General features: G+C 52.8%; 1 protein-coding gene across 3 annotated transcripts in view; it reads right to left on the bottom strand.

Annotated features, from left to right (window-relative positions):
• The window catches only part of MYO18B (myosin XVIIIB), a 232527-nt gene that overhangs the window by 188281 nt on the left and 24908 nt on the right, over positions 1–19338 (bottom strand). For all 3 annotated transcript variants that reach the window (XM_089894624.1, XM_089894623.1, XM_089894622.1), the window contains one exon: positions 16714–16858. In XM_089894624.1, coding sequence (XP_089750750.1) covers positions 16714–16858 — 145 coding nt within the window. The remainder of the gene's footprint in view (positions 1–16713; positions 16859–19338) is intronic.

The following is a 19338-nucleotide window of genomic DNA, read 5'->3' as shown; positions in this document are numbered from 1 at the left end:
ATGGTGGCACGTGAGGCTCTGAGCAGAGCACCTGGCCCTGAGAAGGTGCTGGACAAATTTGAATTCCCTCCTCCACCTGCAAAACCAAAGAGGGCACCATTCACCCCAACCCGGATCGCCCCATCCTGGGGCTGCAAGGACTCCTCCACAAGATCTGTCTGGTGCTTCAGCGAGAGCATGTGTGGAAGGGATAGTGAACTGGTGAACTCCGGATGCCGGTCACGCCCAGGGGCTCTGAGCCCACCGAGGTCGTTTCTCCTCCAAGGAAAGGCGGACACACGCTGGTCTCAGCACTTCCCACCAACCCCCCCAAAGCTGGGGACAGAGCTATCCTCGAATGACACCGAGGTTGGAGATGCCAGTATACAGAGGGCTCCAGCCCCCGTGAAGCCATCACCGAACGAGCGAGGACAGCCACCAAGCGGGGAGCGCGTGCCGTGTGCCAGGCCCTGTGCTAGCACTTCCCCCGCCTCATCGCTTTCCTCTTCTAAGCCCCTGGGATCATTCAGATATGGAACGGAGTAGGTCAGGTCTCATTTCCTGTCCAAGGTGGTTCCAGGAGTGAGGGGCAGAGGGGGATTCCCACCCTCCCGTGCTGACGTCACACCGTGTGCAGCCGCCCGCTGTTCTGTGCCGGCAGAGGTCTGTGTGGTCACTGCTCTGGCCTAAGAGAGCTGGCACGAGGAAGCGTTCAATAAACATTAACATGGTGAGTGATGAAATGAAACAAGGAGTCAACGACGAAATGAACACTTCTCACTGATGGCCAGCCCTGCCCGAAGTGGCAGATCTCCAAGGCTTGGGAGCGAGAAACACTGTGTTTCCCTCTCCCCCGCAAACCAGCCCATCTGAACCTCAGAGCTGCCTTCTCTAACAGGAAAGATCAAACAGAAGATAAAACAAAAGGGAGAGAGGCAGAGAGACACAGAGAGGGAGAGGCAACGAGCCAGAGATGGAAACAGACAGACAGGACCAAAAAAATCTTGGAGGGGAGGGTCTGTGGATTTTTCCCCGCCTCGTAGCCCACCCCGTAGGGGATTCACACACTCTATCGGGATGCTTTCCTGCCGTACAGCAGGAGGCGAGGAGGCTGTGCCCAGAATGATCCCAACGCCAAATGCAGAGATCACTTCAGGCATGTGCATTTGGCTGCAGCCATTCTGCCGGTCACAGGTGGGAAACAGGACCCCGTGGCAGGCGGGCCCGGGGCTCGGCTCTGCGATGGCGATGGGCTTTCATGCGCACCATCTAGGAATCCTCTGCCTCTTCTTCTGCAAACATCACACAAGGACATGTGACGGTGACCCGCAGGAAATGCTCCATGGTGCCCCACCCGTCACCCACCCTCTGTCTCACCCATCCAAGAAAAAGAATCAGAATGCAAACGCCCAACAGTATTACAAAGGCGGCCTTAACATCACAGCATCAGACAGCAGCACCTACAGTGCCCCTTCCCAGGGCCGGGCACTGGGCTTGAGCACTGGACACCGCTGCCTCCGTTAACCCTCCCTGCAGCCCTACGAGGCCAATGCTAGTATCGCCCCTTGACTTATAAGAACACTGAGCCGCAGAGAGGGTGACCTTCCAAGGTCATGCACCTGGTAAGTGGCAGAGGCAGCATCTGAACTCAAGCCTTCTCACTCCAGCTCTCAACATGCTAACCATGGGCCTGTGCAGAGGAGCTTTCTCTCATAAGGGGGTACTGTACTGAAACCAGAGTCTAAGGTGAAATATCAAGTACCCTTAAAATTACCCTTGAGGATCTCCTAAATTGCCCATAACGTACAGTACTGTAGCATGTTTCCCTAAGTCCGACACTGCCAGCTTCCCCTCCAGTGGAACACCAAAGGAAATGGGTCGCTTGCCTTTAGGGCCCATGACATATGAAAAAATATGTATCTGTAACCACTGGCCTCACATTTGCCTTTGCATGGCTGGATTTACATAAATGCAATGCATGTCTGATAGGACCGCCCACCCTTGAAACAGTTCTATATTAAAGAACTACTTGCAAATACCAGCTCTATTATTGTGCTCAGTGACAAATGGCCCATGCATCTCGCCACGGCCTGGAGGATGCACACCTGGACACGTCTACACAGGGCGGGAGGACGCTTGTATGACCTTGGCTGATCTCCCAACTGCCTTGCGAGGTCTGCAGGCTGAATACTGTTAGGCCTGATTTATAGTAGAGGCCACCAAGACCCAGCAAGGGATACCGCCCTGCCCTGAGTCACACAGCTGGTAAACAGCTGAGCGAGAACCTGAGCCTAGGTCCCCAGACCCCCAGGTCACGGCATGGGGTTAAGGGCGGCTCTGATACTCCCAACATCCCATGTTACACCTAGGTTGAGCATACACGCGGGCTGTAGGTCAGGTCAAAAGGAAACGGGGGCAGACTTCAGAAGGCAACATGGTAGGTGGACCAGAGCAGAGCTGTTGCTGCCCCACAGTGTCCCCCTGGGGCTTCCTGTACTCCCTACAGCTGAGGGCCTTCTCTCGTACTGGCATTTGCTGAAGCACAGGGCATGGGCGGATGTGGCACGGAATTAACATTCCCAGCCTTCAAGCAGTGACAAAGGTAAGGCCCTCTGAGTGTGATAACTCGGGTGCGTGCTCTACGCTGGCCCCCAGAGGTCCCTAGTGGGAGGAGCCCCAGTTGCCCACAGCCTGGTTTTGGTGACACTTTTTTTTTTTGCGGTACGCGGGCCTCTCACTGTTGTGGCCTCTCCCGTTACGAAGCACAGGCTCCGGACGCGCAGGCTCAACGGCCATGGCTCACGGGCCCAGCCGCTCCACGGCATGTGGGATCTTCCCGGACCGGGGCACGAACCCGCGTCCCCTGCATCAGCAGGTGGACTCTCAACCACTGCGCCACCAGGGAAGCCCCAGTGACACTCTTTTTGGCTGCCTTCCTTCCCTACTTCCCTTCCTCACGGCCCTCCCAGTACTTCCTGGGATCTCCTCCCACAGGCAAGTCTATCCCTTGAACCCTTGTCTCAGCAGCTGTACCCATTTAAAGTGCCAAGGCTCAGAGAGGGCCTCAGAAGGTTCTCTGAAAGGGAGCCAGGTTCTTGGCACGCTGCTCTGTTGTGTGTGCGCCTTTGTCTATCATTCAGAAGCCATCTGCACATCTGAGGTGAGGCCTGGCCCCAGCCAATGGGCTACCAAGGGCAGGGCTGAGTCAGAAACTCCCCGGGTGGCCAAAGGGATATGGAGCGGGGCACAGAAGCCACACGGCTGGGGCTCAGAGTTTCCCAAAGGGGCTCCTCATAGCGGTTGTTCCATGGAACGTTCATCAGTGTCACTGGGGAAAAATGAATTCTGTATTATACCAATTAGGTCATTGCTTTGGTGAAACAAGTTTCTTAACTTTGGGCCATCTCAGAGCCTTTAAAGTATATCATATGACGCTCCAAGAAGGGGATGTTCTGTTCAGACTTACTTGGCCTTGGAATGCTTTTACAGAGTATCTTGATCTAATGTCCCAGGAGACACCGGTTTAGGAAATACTGGCTTAGCTGAGAGAGCCCTCGATTAACCAGGTGGCTGCGGGCAAACTGCTTTACCCGAGTCACTTGCCCGAGATCACTCTGTGGTAAGAGGCAGGAAGGGATTTGAAAAGAAGAATGAATAAAGGAGAAACGAGGAAAAGAAAAAAGAAGAAAAGGAAGGAGTAAGGGAAAGTTATGGAACTGTAGTTTCTGAGCTGCTCAGACCGACCTGCAAAGGCAGGTTTTTCCCTTTATGCTCAATACAAAAAAAAAACGAGGAAGAGGAAAAAATAACATGACCGTTCTCCCCTCATGCACCGTGAGTTCAACTGCTATCAATTACTATGACCTCCTGCATTTATTAATAACCAAGTTATTTCTCCTTCCAACAATAGCCATGCTGCTGCTGAACTACTGAATGTTATGTGACTTATTTATAACGCCGGCACACCTGGTTCACATTTCCTCGCACAGAGGTTTACAGTTCGGAGGCCTGTGAAGGAGGCGGCCACCTGCAGGGAACAGATAAGCCTAAAAGGCTGTGGGTGCTACGAGAAAAGGCAGCGCTCCAGAAACAGACTGCGCAGGTTCAAATCCCACCTCCGCTGCCAAAAGCCACGTGATGTTGGGGAAACCGTGTCACCTCTTTGAGCCTCAGTTTCCTCCCCTGTAAAATGGGAATCTACCCCATGGAGTCCTTGTGAAGCGTCAGCGTGGTTCCAGGTGCAGATCGCTTAGCACGGGATCTGCTGGATAAATGTCTAGAATTATGATCACACTCTGAGAATTCTGCTCAGGGACGTCAGGTCAAGTTCAATTGTTGGGCTCCTGGAAAATGGGACTGTCTTAAAGGCCAAAACTTTGAGTCTCTTCCTGCCTCTTAGGGCTCCCGCCTGTTCCTGCTGTTCCCGGGTGCCACGCAGCCCTGCAAACCTGGACAGACCTTAGAGAAAGTCACCTGTCCATCTGCAGTCAGCGCACCCCGTAAGACCTGGCCAACAAGCCGTCAACAGATCGCTGCTCAGTCACTCATAATCCAACATGAATCACTGCTCACGCCCTATCAACTGGAAAGACAACACGTGGACCAGCCCTGATGCTCTAGCGTTCTGGATAAAGAGAGCTTGCTGGACAAATCAGCTGGGGCAGCATCCAGTTAAACCAACCAAAATGGGCTGCTTCCCTGCAGGCTGCTCTAAGCTTGAGTATGCCAATGTGCATCGGGAGTTCACAGGAGAAGGGGAGCATGGGTAGGGGTCTCCTGGACTAATCTGATCAAGAGGCTTAAGGGGAAAGGCGTGGCATCTTTGGGATGTTGGGCAGTTGTGGAAAGAACCAGAGGCCGGGCATCCAAAGGCAGTTTCCACCTGGCTGCAAGATCTCAAACAGGAAATCTCACCTCTCTGAGCCTCAGTTTCCACATCTGTACAGTGGGATGGCTCCTCTCCCAATGGGTCATTATTAGGATGAAACAAGACACTGGGTGTGAAACTGCCTGGGAGTGTCCCCAGAGCAGGTAATCCGACCTGAGAAGCAGAGTCACCAGGGAGACCTCAGTCGAAGGCGCCACTCATCACCTGGGGGAACTGCAGGAGCAAAGGCTCAGGGGTGGGACCAACAGCCGGTGAGTGACCTGTGTGAGGTCACACAGCTAGTGAGGCAGAAGCCAGGATTAAACCCGGCTCTGGCTGGCCCCCAGTCCAACGCTCTTTCCATATTAAAGGGTCCCTCACCAAGGCAGACTGAGCAGGGGTCCCCCTCAACTTATCACACTGTTTCCTTTGAAGCTGGGGCCCAAGGGAAGCCCACGAACAACAGCTGGTGTCTCCAGAGTACTCACCGCATGCCTGGCCCTGTGCTAAGCACTTAATCTCATCAGTGCAAGGACCATATGAAAAGGTATGATTACTAATTCCCCATTTATTGATGACACTGTGGACCATCCAGCAGAACGTGGCATGAAGAACAGGAAGAAAGGCTTCAAAGACAGAACTCCTCGGTCCCAAATTGAGCTCCTCCCCTTCCTGAGTCCAGGACCTTAGATAACTGCCTTTATCTCTCTGAGCCTCCACTGACACACCCATAAGATGGGTATAACCCACCATATAGGGTTACAAGGATTAAACGGAATAACCATGCACAGCACTTAAATCATGCCTGGCAGAGAGCAGATTCTCAGTAAACAGTAACAGTTACTAACCCCATCATTAACATCATCATCATTGCCGTCAGCAGTATTGTTACGCTCTGTCACTGAAGGGTGGGACATGCATGTACGGTGAGGTCCTCACTGAGCCACAGCCTCCTGGAGTCTATGATAAGCAAGGCTAAAAGAGACGCCAGAGAGGGTCCATCCATCCCCACTGGGCAAGTCCTTTCCCGTCTCTGAGCCTCAGTTTCCTCATCTGTAAAATGGGGTAATGGTGCCTACTCCAGGGGATCACTGAGATGGCCAAAGCTCTTAGAACAGTACCTGCACCTTGTAAGCACTGGATAATGTCAGCTGCTGTTATTACTTATGGGAAACAGAGGCCAGAAAGAGGGGAGGGGCTTTTGCAGGGCCACCCAGCAAGAGTGGCTAAGCCAACCTGAAGTCGGGTCTCTCGGGGGTTCCATCCTCCTCCCCCTGCCCTCCTGAAGCCTGGGGCTGCCGGCAGGGAAGCCTTCTAGCATCAGCCACTTCAGGGGTTTGTGGCTTTTTTTTTGTTTTTTGCTTTTTTTGCGGTACGCGGGCCTCTCACTGTTGTGGCCTCTCCTGCTGCGGAGCACAGGCTCCGGACACGCAGGCTCAGCGGCCATGGCTCACGGGCCTACCCCCTCCGCGGCATGTGGAATCTTTCTGGACCGGGGCACGAACCTGTGTCCCCTGCATCGGCAGGCGGACTCCCAACCACTGCGCCACCAGGGAAGCCCGGTTTATGGCTTTTATAATATAAATGTTTACATCCCACAGCCGCCATTCCAGCTTAACAAATGAATTCAATATGCTTAGAAAATGCAGAATCAATCCTTGCCTGTGGCCCAGAATAGGCCCGGCTGTGGCAGCTGTCAGGCAGGGAGCCAAGCCACCAGCTGGGGGCCTGTGGGCACGGGAAGGCAGGCGGGGGACAGGGCCCAGGCGGGGACCAGCTTCGGGGGGGGTGGGGTCTGCTCTAGGGACACATGGTAATCCTCTCTCAATCCCGCAGCACCGGTGCCAGGGATTGGCGCCTCGCAGATGGGGACACGGAGGCCCCAAGCCTTGCTCGGGCTACCACACCTCTGCTCACCGAGGCTCTTCTGTCTGGAGCATCCTCCCTGATTTCCACTCTGTTTGAGAGACTCGGTTCAAGGGTCTCAGGCCCTAGGACCCCTTGGGTGGGGCTGACCCCTCTGAACTTTGGATGTCTCCTGCCTAGAATTTTCTCCTGGCATCTCCAACGGCCCTGTCTGGGTCTCCCTCCCTTGATCAGATGGAAATCTCATCTTGGAATGTAAGAATGGCGTTGCCGAGGGCCTACCACCCAATAGGCATAGAGGAGAAGAAGAAAAGGAAGAAAGGAGGGAGAGGAGACAGAGGAAGGAGAGCAGTAAGGGGGGAGCGGAGGGGGAAGAGGGCGAGTGGGGGAGGAGGAAAAGGATGAAGAAAAGGAGGCCACGGGGGGGGAATGGAGCAGCATGAATGCAGCCATGGCCCAGGTGTTCAGAGACCCAGACTCCAGTCCCACATCCCCCCCGGGCTTGTGAGGCTGCAGTGAGCCGACCCCTGTGAATACAGGCAGGGGAATCGAGCCGTGTCCATGGAAATGTTCAACCTCAAACATGCCCCGTGGTCCAGCAGGCCCAGGCCCAGGCCACCACGGCTCCAGAACGCTCACCCCTGCACCGCCTCTACATACAGGAACGTATGCCCACGTGGCGCTGTTTAGAACCCCCCAAAGCAGCAGGAGACTGCCCAAACGCTCATCAGCTGGAGAAGTGTGACATCGACTGAGGCCCCCTCGCCAGGCAAGCCCTGCAGTTAGGGGAGAGAACAGGGGCGCTGCTGTGAGCCACGGGCAGAGAGGCCCCGGCACGCGGAGAAGCAGAGCACGTGGAAATGGAGCCGGTGTGAACTTATTTATAACAGCGACAGCCAGCCACCCCCGTAGTTGTCATGTGCACAGGTGTAGCTCGTGCTCAGTCTAAAAGGCCTGAGGGTGAAGCCTACACTGGGGACACAGTGACACAGCCACGGCCACTCTCTGCTTTTGAGAGGGACTGCAGCCACGTCCACAGCCACAACTGGGGGAAGGGGTCAGGGACTCGATGTGTTACTGTTCCAGCTACTTATGAATCTATGATGATTCCAAATTAAAAAGTTTAAGAGGAAAAAAAAAGCCAGCCTGTTAGGGCAGTGGAACTAGCCTGGACCACACGGTCATGGTGAACACACGACATGACATGACACACCTGTCAAATCCCAGAGAATGTACAACACCAAGGGCGAACCCCAAGGTAAACTGAGGACTTCGGTTAATAACTGTGTATCAGTATTGGCTCATCAGTTGTAATAAATGTCACCTTTGCACCTTAACAACGGTCACCTTTAAGGTCAGGAGGATCAAGAGAGTGGGGGGGACCCGCTTTCAACATTCTGTGTTCATCTGTATTGTTTCCATTTTTCACAGGAAGACAACTTTACAGTAATGATTTGTGCAGTTGTTTTAAAACAATAAAAAGAGTAAAACACTTCGCCAAGTGCTTGAATATACGGTGACTGCTTTGCGTTGACAGCATCACTGTTATACTCCCCGTGGCCTTCCGTGCTCAGCATCTTATCCGGGCTTGGGAAGCATCAGGCCACCTCCTCCTATCCTTGGACGGACTCCCCTGGCTGCTAGATGTTGGGCGGGGTCCCAGCAGAAGATAGGGGGCTGGGTCCCTGTCATCATTACAATCGTCTCTTCTTCCTGCAGGCCCCTCGGCGCTCCCCGAGTTACGGTCCCATCCATTCAGGGACTGATGCCTTTATTAGGACAGGCGCGGAGTGGTGGCCGACTGGCAGCCTCCCTCTATCACTCCATTACAGGCCCCCCCCTGGGTTATGCATGGGCCCGACTGCATAATATATTAGGCAATGGGGTCAGCAACAAGTAGACTGGCAAATTTAGTAACAGACAAATAATTAAACCTCCCATCAGCCTTCAGAGCCAAAGGAAAGCAAAGCAACTGGGCCATCAAGGCAGATAACACATCCTTATGATTTTGGGTTCTGAACAGTACTGTCATTTTTATGGAATAATGAGGGACAGCGGGCAGAGTGACAAAGACGCTCAGACTTTCTAGGGATGGTGTACATCTCTTACAGCTACGGGACCACAGGGATTGGAGAGGATTAAAGACCAGCCCGAGTCACCTTTGTAGACTCAAGCTTTGCCGGGCAAATGCCTGGATGGTGGGCAGGTTTTCCATTAACAATAATAATAGCAATAACAACAAGGGTGTTACATTCAATAGCAATAACAACAAGGCTTTACACATTCAAACTGAATAACTTAAGCCTCCCAAGGACTGTTATCCCCATTCTACAGATGAGGACACTGAGCCTCAGAGGTGGAGAGAGTCACAGATCACGCAGGAGAACTGGGGTGAAACACAGGTCTGCCTAGCCCCAGAGCCCATGCTGTTAGCCTCGATTCCGAGCTCTCCTGCCTCGGTTCTGCTTAGCGGATGCCCTTCCAGGTGAGGGAACGGAGACTGGAAACTGGGGACGGAGCTGAGAAGCTGCTCTTAGAGGGGAGGTGGAGGTCCGAGCACCCAAAATGCACCCAAGGACTGGGCCAGATGAGTGGCCTCACAGAGGAGGAGGACACTAGCTTTGGAGGCAGACAGGCACTGATTCTAACCTTGGCTCCACCACATGGTGCTGTTTGGCCTCGGCAAATTTACATAACCTCTCTGAGCCTCAGCAGCCTGAACTGCCAAGTGGGAATTCCCTCCCTACCTACCTGTCACGGTTGCCGTGGGAATTAAAGGAGAGAACACAGGTAAGTGACTCCCAGTCTTGGGCTGATGTGCAGGACAGCAAGACCACGGGAGCATTTTGTTCAGGGAACATTCCTGAGAAGAGGGTCGTGACTGGTTTTAATCTCACACAGCCAAGAGGTCCTGAGACAGAGAATTGTTTCTTGCTGCAAAAAGGGCTCCTAGGGCTTCCCTGGTGGCGCAGTGGTTGAGAATCTGCCTGCCAATGCAGGAGACACGGGTTCGAGCCCTGGTCTGGGAAGATCCCACATGCCGCTGAGCAACTAGGCCCGTGCGCCACAGCTACTGAGCCTGCGCGTCTGGAGCCTGTGCTCTGCAACAAGAGAGGCCGCGATAGTGAGAGGCCCGCGCACCGCGATGAAGAGTGGCCCCCGCTCGCCACAACTAGAGAAAGCCCTCGCACAGAAACGAAGACCCAACACAGCCATAAATAAATAAATAAAATTTAAAATTAAAAAAAAAAAAAAAAAAGGGCTCCGAGTTCCTCCTTGATTTACTCTCCTGTGGGAAAAGGGTCTTGAGGGGCATCAGAGGATACTGGGGGGCACTGGTAACAAAAGTAGGGAGCAGACATCCCAGGAGCATCCTCCTGCCAGGAGGGAGCTGGGAAGTATCTCCAAGCTTTGTGATGCCCTGATTCACAACAGCAGCTCTGACAAGTGCCTGGCACTGAGCTTAGCCCTTGACATACATTTCACTTCATCTGCTCAGCAGACCTGTGAAGTCACTACTGTTTTCAATCCCATCTTACAGGTCAGACAACTGAGTCTCAGAAAGCTTAAGTTCCTTTCTCAACCAACATATTGCCACACCAGTATCTCTCACCTCGTCACTCCCCCATCCAGGGTTGGAGTCTAGACTGCCTGGCCCTTGAAGCTGTGACATAGAGCATGGCAGCAGTGACACTGCATGATAGCTGAGGCCAGCTCAGAAGAGGTGATGCAGTTTCCATGCTGCTCTCTGGAAGCTTCCTTGGAGCCCCAAAGCCGCCAGGCCACAAGGAAGCCCAAACAGGCCCACGCTGGGGACCCAAGATCTGAGACTCGGAGAGATGGAGGTGCCCGGGTAGTCCCGGCGACTCCAGCCCCACTGTTTCTGGGTCAGCCACCCTCTGACCGCAGCCCAGCCCGAGCCCTTCCAAACTGCAGACCCCCAGGAGCTTGGGGAGATAATAAAATGATCATTGCTCAAGCCAGGGAACAACATGGGGCTGATTTGTTATGCAGCAAGGTCACGTGACCAGTCCCAAAGCTAGCAAGTGCTGGAATCCTCACTTCCACTTGAGCTCAAGATTGTGTCCCTCCTGACTGCTCTGACCACTACCCCACACTCTCCCTGGCCCTTAGAACCTTTCTCGAAGCTGTGGAAAGAGCACTGGACTGAGAGTCCGGAACTGGACCCCGGTTCTGAAGCTGCCGATCACTAGCACAGAGGTTTCACCATGTGCCCTTAAGCAATGAGCTGCATTCCCTGGGGGCTTGAGTTCTCCACCCCGACCCGGCCCACGTCAGGGCAGGCTTTGATGCCAACAGAGCCAACAGATGACAAAAAGCACTTTGCAAAGAGAAGGGAGTCAGGGCTTGCTGAACCCCGCCCATGTGCCAGGTGGGCGGGATGCAGCCATTACCTGACTAACGATGTAGAAGGTAGACAGGGTTTTACCATTTTACAGGCACGGAAGCTGCAGTCCAGAGAGGTGAAATCTCTTGCACAGGTTAAATCACACAGCCAGGAAGTGGAGGAGCCTGAACTCACTGCCGGCCCCGCCCACTGCAGGGCCCAGTGTGTCCCTCCTCCCCCGCCCTCTCCTTGTCAAGTGAGCTCCAGAGAACATCTGTTTGCTGCCAGCTGATTGTTCCATGGGCCACATTTTGCCAAAGGAAAGAAACACGAGGCTGGATAAGTGGTTCCCTGATGGCTCCTGAGGGACAGCCCAGGCCATGAGTCTTGGTTCACAGCAAACCATCCCGCGTCAAATCACCCAGGGGTTTCTGCCTGCCATACCGAGGCAGCCCCCAGGGCCCCCTCCCACGGCCTTCCCAAGGGACCCAGCAGGGACAGTGAGCCTGAGAAACAGAAAGGAGGTGGAGACAGTGCAGAGAGAGGGAAGAACACGGCCTCTTTATGACGACCGGCCAAGCCAGGAGCCACCGGGCCTGCCCATGGGAGGCAGCCCAGAGCGAGAGCATTACTAGCACCGCAGCCGTGTGTGAGACCCCAGACGCTCTCTGCCGCCCTTTCTCCCTCTTCCAGAGGAGGCTCGGGCGAGCCCCAGAACTTGGCCGAGGTCACACACAGCTAAGTAAGAGCCCAAGCTGAGCCCCGAACCCAGGACTAGCTGACTTCAAGACGCCCGTGTCGCTGCTCTGCCACATTCTGGGGCGGGGCGGGGGGGGGTGCCCTCTCTGACTCCGACGCTGCCCGGGGCACTGCTGATGACAGGGTGATCCAGAGCCCCACAGGCAGCCAGACTCCTGGGGTCAAGAACACCAAGTCATACGGGCTGGAGGGACCCAGAAGGTGGTGGGGGAAGGTCACGGTGGCAGCGCCCTGCAGGAACTCAGGGGTCAGTGGGGGCCTAATGCCACTCTCCCAAGAGAGGAGACTCAGGAGCCCCCAGGAGTATGCTGGGGCCGTGATTGATTAAAATGATTTAATCAATCATGCCTGTGTAATGAAACCTCCAAAAACCCCGAACGATGGGACTCAGAGAGCTTCCAGGTCACTGAACACATTGAGGTGCCGGGAGGGTCGCACAGTGAAGGCAGGGAAGCCCCTTGCTCTATAGCTTGCCCTGCGCATCTCTTCTGTTTGGCTGTTCCTGAGTTGTATGCCTTACGATAAACAGGCACTGGTAAGTAAAAGCCCTCCTAAGTTCTGTGAGTCATTCTAGCAAATTATCAAACCAAGGAGGGGTCCGTGGGAGCCCAACTTTATAGCTGGTCCATCAGAAGTACAGGTGGCCCAAACTTATGAACAATGTTTGAAGTGGTACAGTCTTGTGGGCCCGAGCCCGTAACCTGCACTAACTCCAAGTAGTAACAGGAGTGTACTAAATTGTAGGACACCCAATTGGTGTCCGGAGAATCAGAGGACTGGTTGGTATAAGGAAAGCCCCACACATTTGGTGTCAGAACTGTCATGAGTAAAAACAGGGCACCCCAGTGAAAAAGTGACATCACCAGCCCTTGGAGCCTGTGAGGCCAGAAGCAGTGGCACACAGGGCCAGGGAGACCAGAGGTGTCGTCTCAGAGGTTAGGCTCAGTGCCTGGGCAGACCTGGGTCCAAATCCCACCTCTGGCTTTAGCGGTGTGCCCTTGGGGATGAGGATGAACCTCTCTGGCAGGCCTCAGTCTCCTCATCTGTAAAATGGGCATCTAATAGTTCTCACTCCTCCTGGGCTAGTCTAAGGCTGTGCAGTAACATCACGTCTATAAGCACTCAGCACAGGGCCCAGGAAAACAGGTCAATTCTCCAGCAAGGAATGACCCTGACAGCCCTCTGCAAAGTCTAGGGAAGGGGAGTGGTCTTTGCAGGGAGACCGGCTGTGGTTCCAAACCTCACTCTGGAACATACTAGCTGTGCAACATCAGGTAAACCGCATTCCTCCTCTTATAAAGCCGTGAGCCAAGTCCTGTGCTCCACACGTTTGGCACTGACTCATTTAATCCTCATGACAAGCCTACAAAGTGGGTGCCATCATTAGCCCCCTTTTATAGAGGAGGAAACTGAGGTTCAGAGAAGCCAAGCCAGGAGGCTGACTCTTGCCCATGGCATTATCCTTCCTCACCAGGTTATTGTATGAATCCAATCAGGTCAAAAGGCACAAGAGAGGTACAAGTGCTTCTGAAACCATCAAACGCTAAGCCAATATTAGTGGTGGTTGTCGTTACTGCTGAAACAGTTCAAACATCCTAAGTCCAGTTATAAGGCCTGAAATCTACCCACAGGGACTGATATTGGTTTTTAAAAACAGGATCAGGACTTTCAAAATAAGTTAAGGAAGCTGGGTGCGCTGCGAGGAGAGCATCGTATTAATGAAAAAAAAAAAAACCTGATTAACGGAAATGATTCTTAATATATTTCGAAATGATCTGTTATGACACAAAGCAAAGACATTTATATATGACTTTGAAATCCTTAATAGCTGATTTTAGAGCAACCTATTATTAAATCTTCCAAAGCAGAATATATAGTAAGTAAATCATCAAGCAGGCCTCTCAGGCAGACTGACAGCAGCTCCTCTTAAAATAATTTATAAGGTGGGGTGGGGGAAGGCTGGGAGGAATTATTGCCATAATCATGTATTAATAAAATATTTATAAATGTGCCTTTCTCTTTTATCGTTACAGGCAGCTACAGGTATGAGTCCCGAGCCCACATCAGAGGGGGTGCCCCATGAGCCTCAGGAGAAGAAAGTCAGGCATCAAACTTCTCTGGTGACAGGTCAATAGACTGGGGGCTCCCTTAGCCTCCGTTTTGTCACATCAGAGGCAGAGAGGTTTCAAGTGTGACAATGGAAATCGGAAGGTAGGTCCCAACTGCCTTGTTCTCTCCCTAGGCTTTGCTAAGTGCCGGGAGGGAGCAAGCCTATTTGAGTTGAGCAAAGCAGAGAGGCACGTGGCTGCGACACCCTGGGAGAGTCACCCAACCCAGGCTCAACAACACAGTCTACTGAGGGACTGCCTTGAGCTAGAAGCATGGATGACCTGTCCACCACCCCTCACCCTGGCCATTCCGTACATACCACGCCACACGTGTCCCTGGCCTGTCACTACAGGTACCTGTCTGCGCCTCTCTGCTTTCTTGGCTGCCGGAACATGCTCAGCTCATGCATGGGGCAGGCTGGAAGGGCAGGGGGGAATGCTCCCCGGGAGCAACCTTCAACCAGGGAGAAGCAGGAGGCGGTATAGATCAATATCCCGGCTCCCTCACCCCTCGGGTAATACTCGATGAGGAGGCATGTTCTTCAGAGTCTCCCAGAGGTCCCGAGAGATACTGGCCCCCCACTTCCCAGAGCTAATCCACTCCTTAAGCCTCCAGCATCACCTGCCTCTCTTCCCTCACTTCCCTATCGGTTCCTCCTGATACCCCCTCCCCCAAAGCCTACATGCAATTTTTGTCTCAGGGTGTGCCTCCGGGGAAAGCAGCTTAATTCAGCTTTCTCTTCTTTACTCCATTTAATCCTCACACCAACCCCAGCCTTGGCCCAATGAAAGAGAAGGCCTCTCTGAAACTCAGAGAAGTTTGGTTTTGAACTCAGATCTGCCTCCCTCAAGTGCCCATAGCCTGGAGTGTTTTTTGGGGGGGGCTGTGTTGGGTCTTCGTTGCTGCGTGGGCTTTTCTCCAGTTGCGGGGAGCGGGGGCTACTCTTCGTTGCGGTGCACAGGCTTCTCACTGTGGTGGCTTCTCCTGTTGCGGAACACGGGCTCTAGAGCACAGGCTCAGTAGTTGTGGTGCACGGGCTTAGCTGCTCCGTGGCATGTGGTATCTTCCCGGACCAGGGCTCGAACCTGTGTCCCCTGCATTGGCAGGCAGATTCTTAACCACTGCACCATCAGGGAGTCCCCAGCCTGGAGTTCATTGCACCTAGACCTTCTGAGCCTCAGTTTTCTATTCTGTAAAATAGATTTGCTTCCTTCCACACATCCCCAATCTATAGATGCCTGTGCTCCAACTCTAAACCTTCCCACAGCTTTTCTGATCTGAACTGTGCAATGACATCCCCAATCCCAGTCCATTTACAAAGCTGGCTGATTTCCAAATGGTCAGGGCGTTGAGCACGGCCCACGGCTGATTTTTGGAAAAGGCAGGTGGCATTTGATTTTTCCATGTTTGCCCAGTTAAGCATGTCTGCCCTTGGCTTGGACCAACTGTGGACCCCCTACCCTACCTATTTCTGACTCAGCATAACTTCTAGAAATGTCCAAAGTCAAATCAGTGGACCAATGCAGCTCAAGTGTATGAAAATCAAAAGAACAGGCCACAAGGCCCACGGGTATGGGAATGGCAGGAATAACATGCCAGCATATTCCAAAGAAGTCTGCTGCCCCACAGAGGAATAGCCCAGAACGTCAGCCAGAGTCAACACACAGCTCCAGAGGACAGACCTCCACGCCCACATGTATCCATTCAAAAAGTAAATTCCAACTCTATGTTCTGGGCCCAAAGGAAGCCACTCTCTACAGGAAACAGCTAGACAAAGACACAATCACAGTATAAGGTGCCACAAGCCCCACGAAGGCAGGAGCCACACTGCTCTTGACAGTGACCGTCTCCCCGGGACCTCGCGTAGTGCCAAACGCAACAGCACAGGAGTCTGGTTAGGGAAGCGAGGAGCCTTGAATGCCAAGGCAAGGAATTTTACTTGATGGAGCGGACGAGAGAGAGCCTCGGGAGGAGTGTAAGCAGGGAACGGCACAACAGGTCTACGTTTTAGAAAGGAGCCCAGTGGCCACAATGAGGGTGGAGCCAAGCCATATGCAACGACGCTACCTCAATAGTCCAAGCAAAAAAGGGACTAGCAAATACTTAGTCTAAGGTGATAACAGTAAGAATAGAGAAGTCAGGACAGAAATGCTGTCACAGAAAGTATCTACAGGGCAAGGTCAACGACTGGATAGGGATGGGAGAGGGAGACCAACTTGAAGTAGGGACAATAAGCAAACAGACAGTTAAGGCTGGGGAGCAGGTTTGGGAGGAGAAGGAGAGCTGGGTGAGCTTCAGGGCACATGGTGTGAGCATCTCCAAGATGTCTAGACAGGAAAACATCACCTTCAGCGCGTGGACCCAGCCTCCTCTCATCCGTTTCAGGGTGTCTCTTCTCAGCACAGTAACCACTAGCTACATGTGGCTATTTAAATGTATGTTAATTAGAAATTAATGCAATGACAAATTCAACGCCTCGGTTGCACCAGCTGCATGTCAAAAGCTCGACAGCCACATACAGCCAGCGGCCACCCTACTGGACAGAGAACCTCCCCCTATCATCACAGAAAGTTCCACTGGACAGTGCTGGGTTACGCGGTTGCTTGAAACACCCAGCCCGCTGCCTTCTCGGCACGCCTGGTTCGGCAGCCTCCCCGAGAGCAGTCCCAGAGACGTGGAAGATGACAGGCTGACCCTGTCCCACCTCACGGAAAGAAGGGCCTTGACAGGCACCTGCTGGTGGAGACAACCGGCAGCCCAGGTGAGCCCGGCGGCAAGCACGTACCTTTGCAGGCCCCCGCCGCACCCAGGTGGTAGATGGCTGCCAACACCCGCCAAATGGCCCTCTGCTCGCTCTCCAAAATGCCCAGCGTCTCCATGGCGCCCTGGAGCTGGGCGAAGGCAGCCGCCGCCCTCTGCTTATCTTCAGGCTGAGAGCAAGGGGAGAGAGGAAGACAAACAGGCCGTCACGGTGGAGGAAATGCAAACCTGCAAGTGGAAGCAGGGCTCAGTCTGAGGGGAAAGTGTGGTCATTTTATGACCATGGTAAATCACCCACGATTAATCTGGGGAGTACTGACACACAGAACTCAGGCTGCTGGGAAAGTTATAAAAATCATTTCTATCTGACTTTGGAAGGCGACATGATTTTTATTCACTCGTGTGTTCATTCAATAGATTTGAGGCTCTGCACCATGCTGGGCTCTGGAGAGACAGAGATGAGCGAAATCCAGAACTTGACTTTGAGGACCTCTCAAGCTAGGAGTGGAAAGAGACTTAAAAACAACTAAGTGCGAAACAGGCTAAGTGGGGGACTGTGGGATCTCAGAGGAGGGCCTGGCCAATTAATCCCACTCGAGAGAGTAAAGAGAATGTTGCAGAAGATGAGACAAGATTGTGATTGAAGTCTGAAAGACAAATAGGTAGAGCTGACCAACTGGATGGGATAAAAGACCTGATGGGCAGAGGGGACAACAGGAACAAAGGACATCTTTGGAGACAACAGGTGTTCAACTGAACATGGACAGAGAAGCAGGTATTTTTGGAGGTGGGGCAGACAGAGTGGGGGAGGAAATAAGCACGAGAAGCTGGCCGGTGCCATGGAGAAGGCCTCAAACACAGTATTAAAGGGCATAGGCTTAAAACTCCAGCCACAATGGACAAACACGCATCCCTATTTACACTCCTGGACCTGTGGCAGACAACACCAATCGATGAAGACCCCACAGCAAACCAGCGAGTCCAGATCCTTTTCAGGATGTCCCCCCTTGCAGCCCCACCCAATGGTCTGCCTCAGCAACTGAAACAGACCCTGTCTGCCATGCCCGGGGCACGCAGAGGGAAACTGCCGAGGATTTTTAAGCAGGAAAGAGAAAATAGTATGAGCAGGTGTTTATGGGTTGTAGGGTATCACTTTTCCTTTTTCAGATTTATGATCCCCATTATGTTTGCTTTTTTTAAAAAATAAATTTATATATTTATTTATTTATTTTTGGCTGCCTTGGGTCTTCATTGCTGTGCACGGGCCTCCTCTAGTTGCGGCGAGCAGGGGCTATTCTTCGTTGTGGTGCGCGGGCTTCTCATTGCGGTGGCCTCTTTTGTTGCAGAGCACGGGCTCTAGGTGCGTGGGCTTCAGTAGTTGTGGCACGTAGGCTCTGTAGTTGTGGCTCATGGGCTCTAGAGCACCGGCTCAGTAGTTATGGCGCACGGGCTTAGTTGCTCTGCGACATGTGGGATCTTCCTGGACCAGGGCTCGAACCCGTGTCCTCTGCACTGGCAAGCAGATTCTCAACCACTGTGCCACCAGGGAAGTGCCCCCAATTATGTCTGATTGAATATTAAAATTAGTCTGAAACTCCTAACTCCACACACGCCACCTGGCCAAGGAGACGCGACCCAGAAGCCTGCTGGGTTGAGAGGAAGTGAGCTGGGGATGAGAATTCTTTTGTCAATAATCCTCCAACAGATAATGAGGACCTGATTTGCACGTGGCCTGTTGACAGAGCTTGGGTGATGAACCGTAAGCTGTCAAAGCCGGAAGGTCCTTGAATTTTATGGAGTCCAATGCTCCATAAAATTAGTATCAGATACAGGATTAGTATCAGATACAGGATTAGAATCAGGCTTTCTGACTCCCCGTCCAGGCCACTCGTCCCCTCCGCTCAAGCCACTTCTTCTAACTGCGAAAGAAACCTGCAAGGATCATTGACCCATTGGGACAATGTCAAAGCACGCAGTGACATTGAGAGATTCGCTGTGGAAACATTTCAATTAATAGCAAAAGCATGTTCCACTGATCCATCATATTTCTGGGGCACCACAGGACCACAAAAACCCTAGCAACAAGCAGCTCAACCTAGCAACTGCAGCTGCTCCGCTGGAGCAAACGGAGGAGAGGAAGGCATCTTACCAACATGCTCTTGGTTATTTATGAGATTGCAAAGTAGCAGAGAAAGGACACCAAAAGGACGGTGGCAACACATTTATTGTGGCTCCCACTGTCAGCCATGAGCATTTGACTTTAAATTACAGGCAGACTCCACCATCTGCCACTTAGCTCATACGAACGGGAGAATTAGAAAACTTCCACTAAAGCTTGTCTGCTTCTTTTTCTCTCCTCCCCACCTCCCCCAGTCTCTGCTGCAACAGAAGACACGGAGGGATGAATATATACGCTTCTGATCTAAAGCAATCAGAATCACGAGGATGTTTACAGTTCCCTAAAGTTCTAGGGAGCCAGACACCTCTGCATAATGTCCTGACAAAAGCCAGTCCCTGCCTCAAAATCACGAAAATAGAAATCAGATCAGTGGGATAAACCAACTCACGGCCAAAATGTCTACCAAGAAGAGAATGGATAAACAGTGGGTGGTCCAGCCAGGGCACAGTGACGGGGTACCACGCAGCAATG

The sequence above is a fragment of the Delphinapterus leucas genome, chromosome 14, assembly GCF_059928025.1.
Source record: "Delphinapterus leucas isolate spDelLeu-1000000601 "Yukka" chromosome 14, BTC_Dleu_Yukka2, whole genome shotgun sequence".
NCBI lineage: Eukaryota > Metazoa > Chordata > Mammalia > Artiodactyla > Monodontidae > Delphinapterus > Delphinapterus leucas.
The sequence above is the reverse complement of the archived record's forward strand: the minus strand, read 5'-3'. Positions and strand labels throughout refer to the sequence as shown.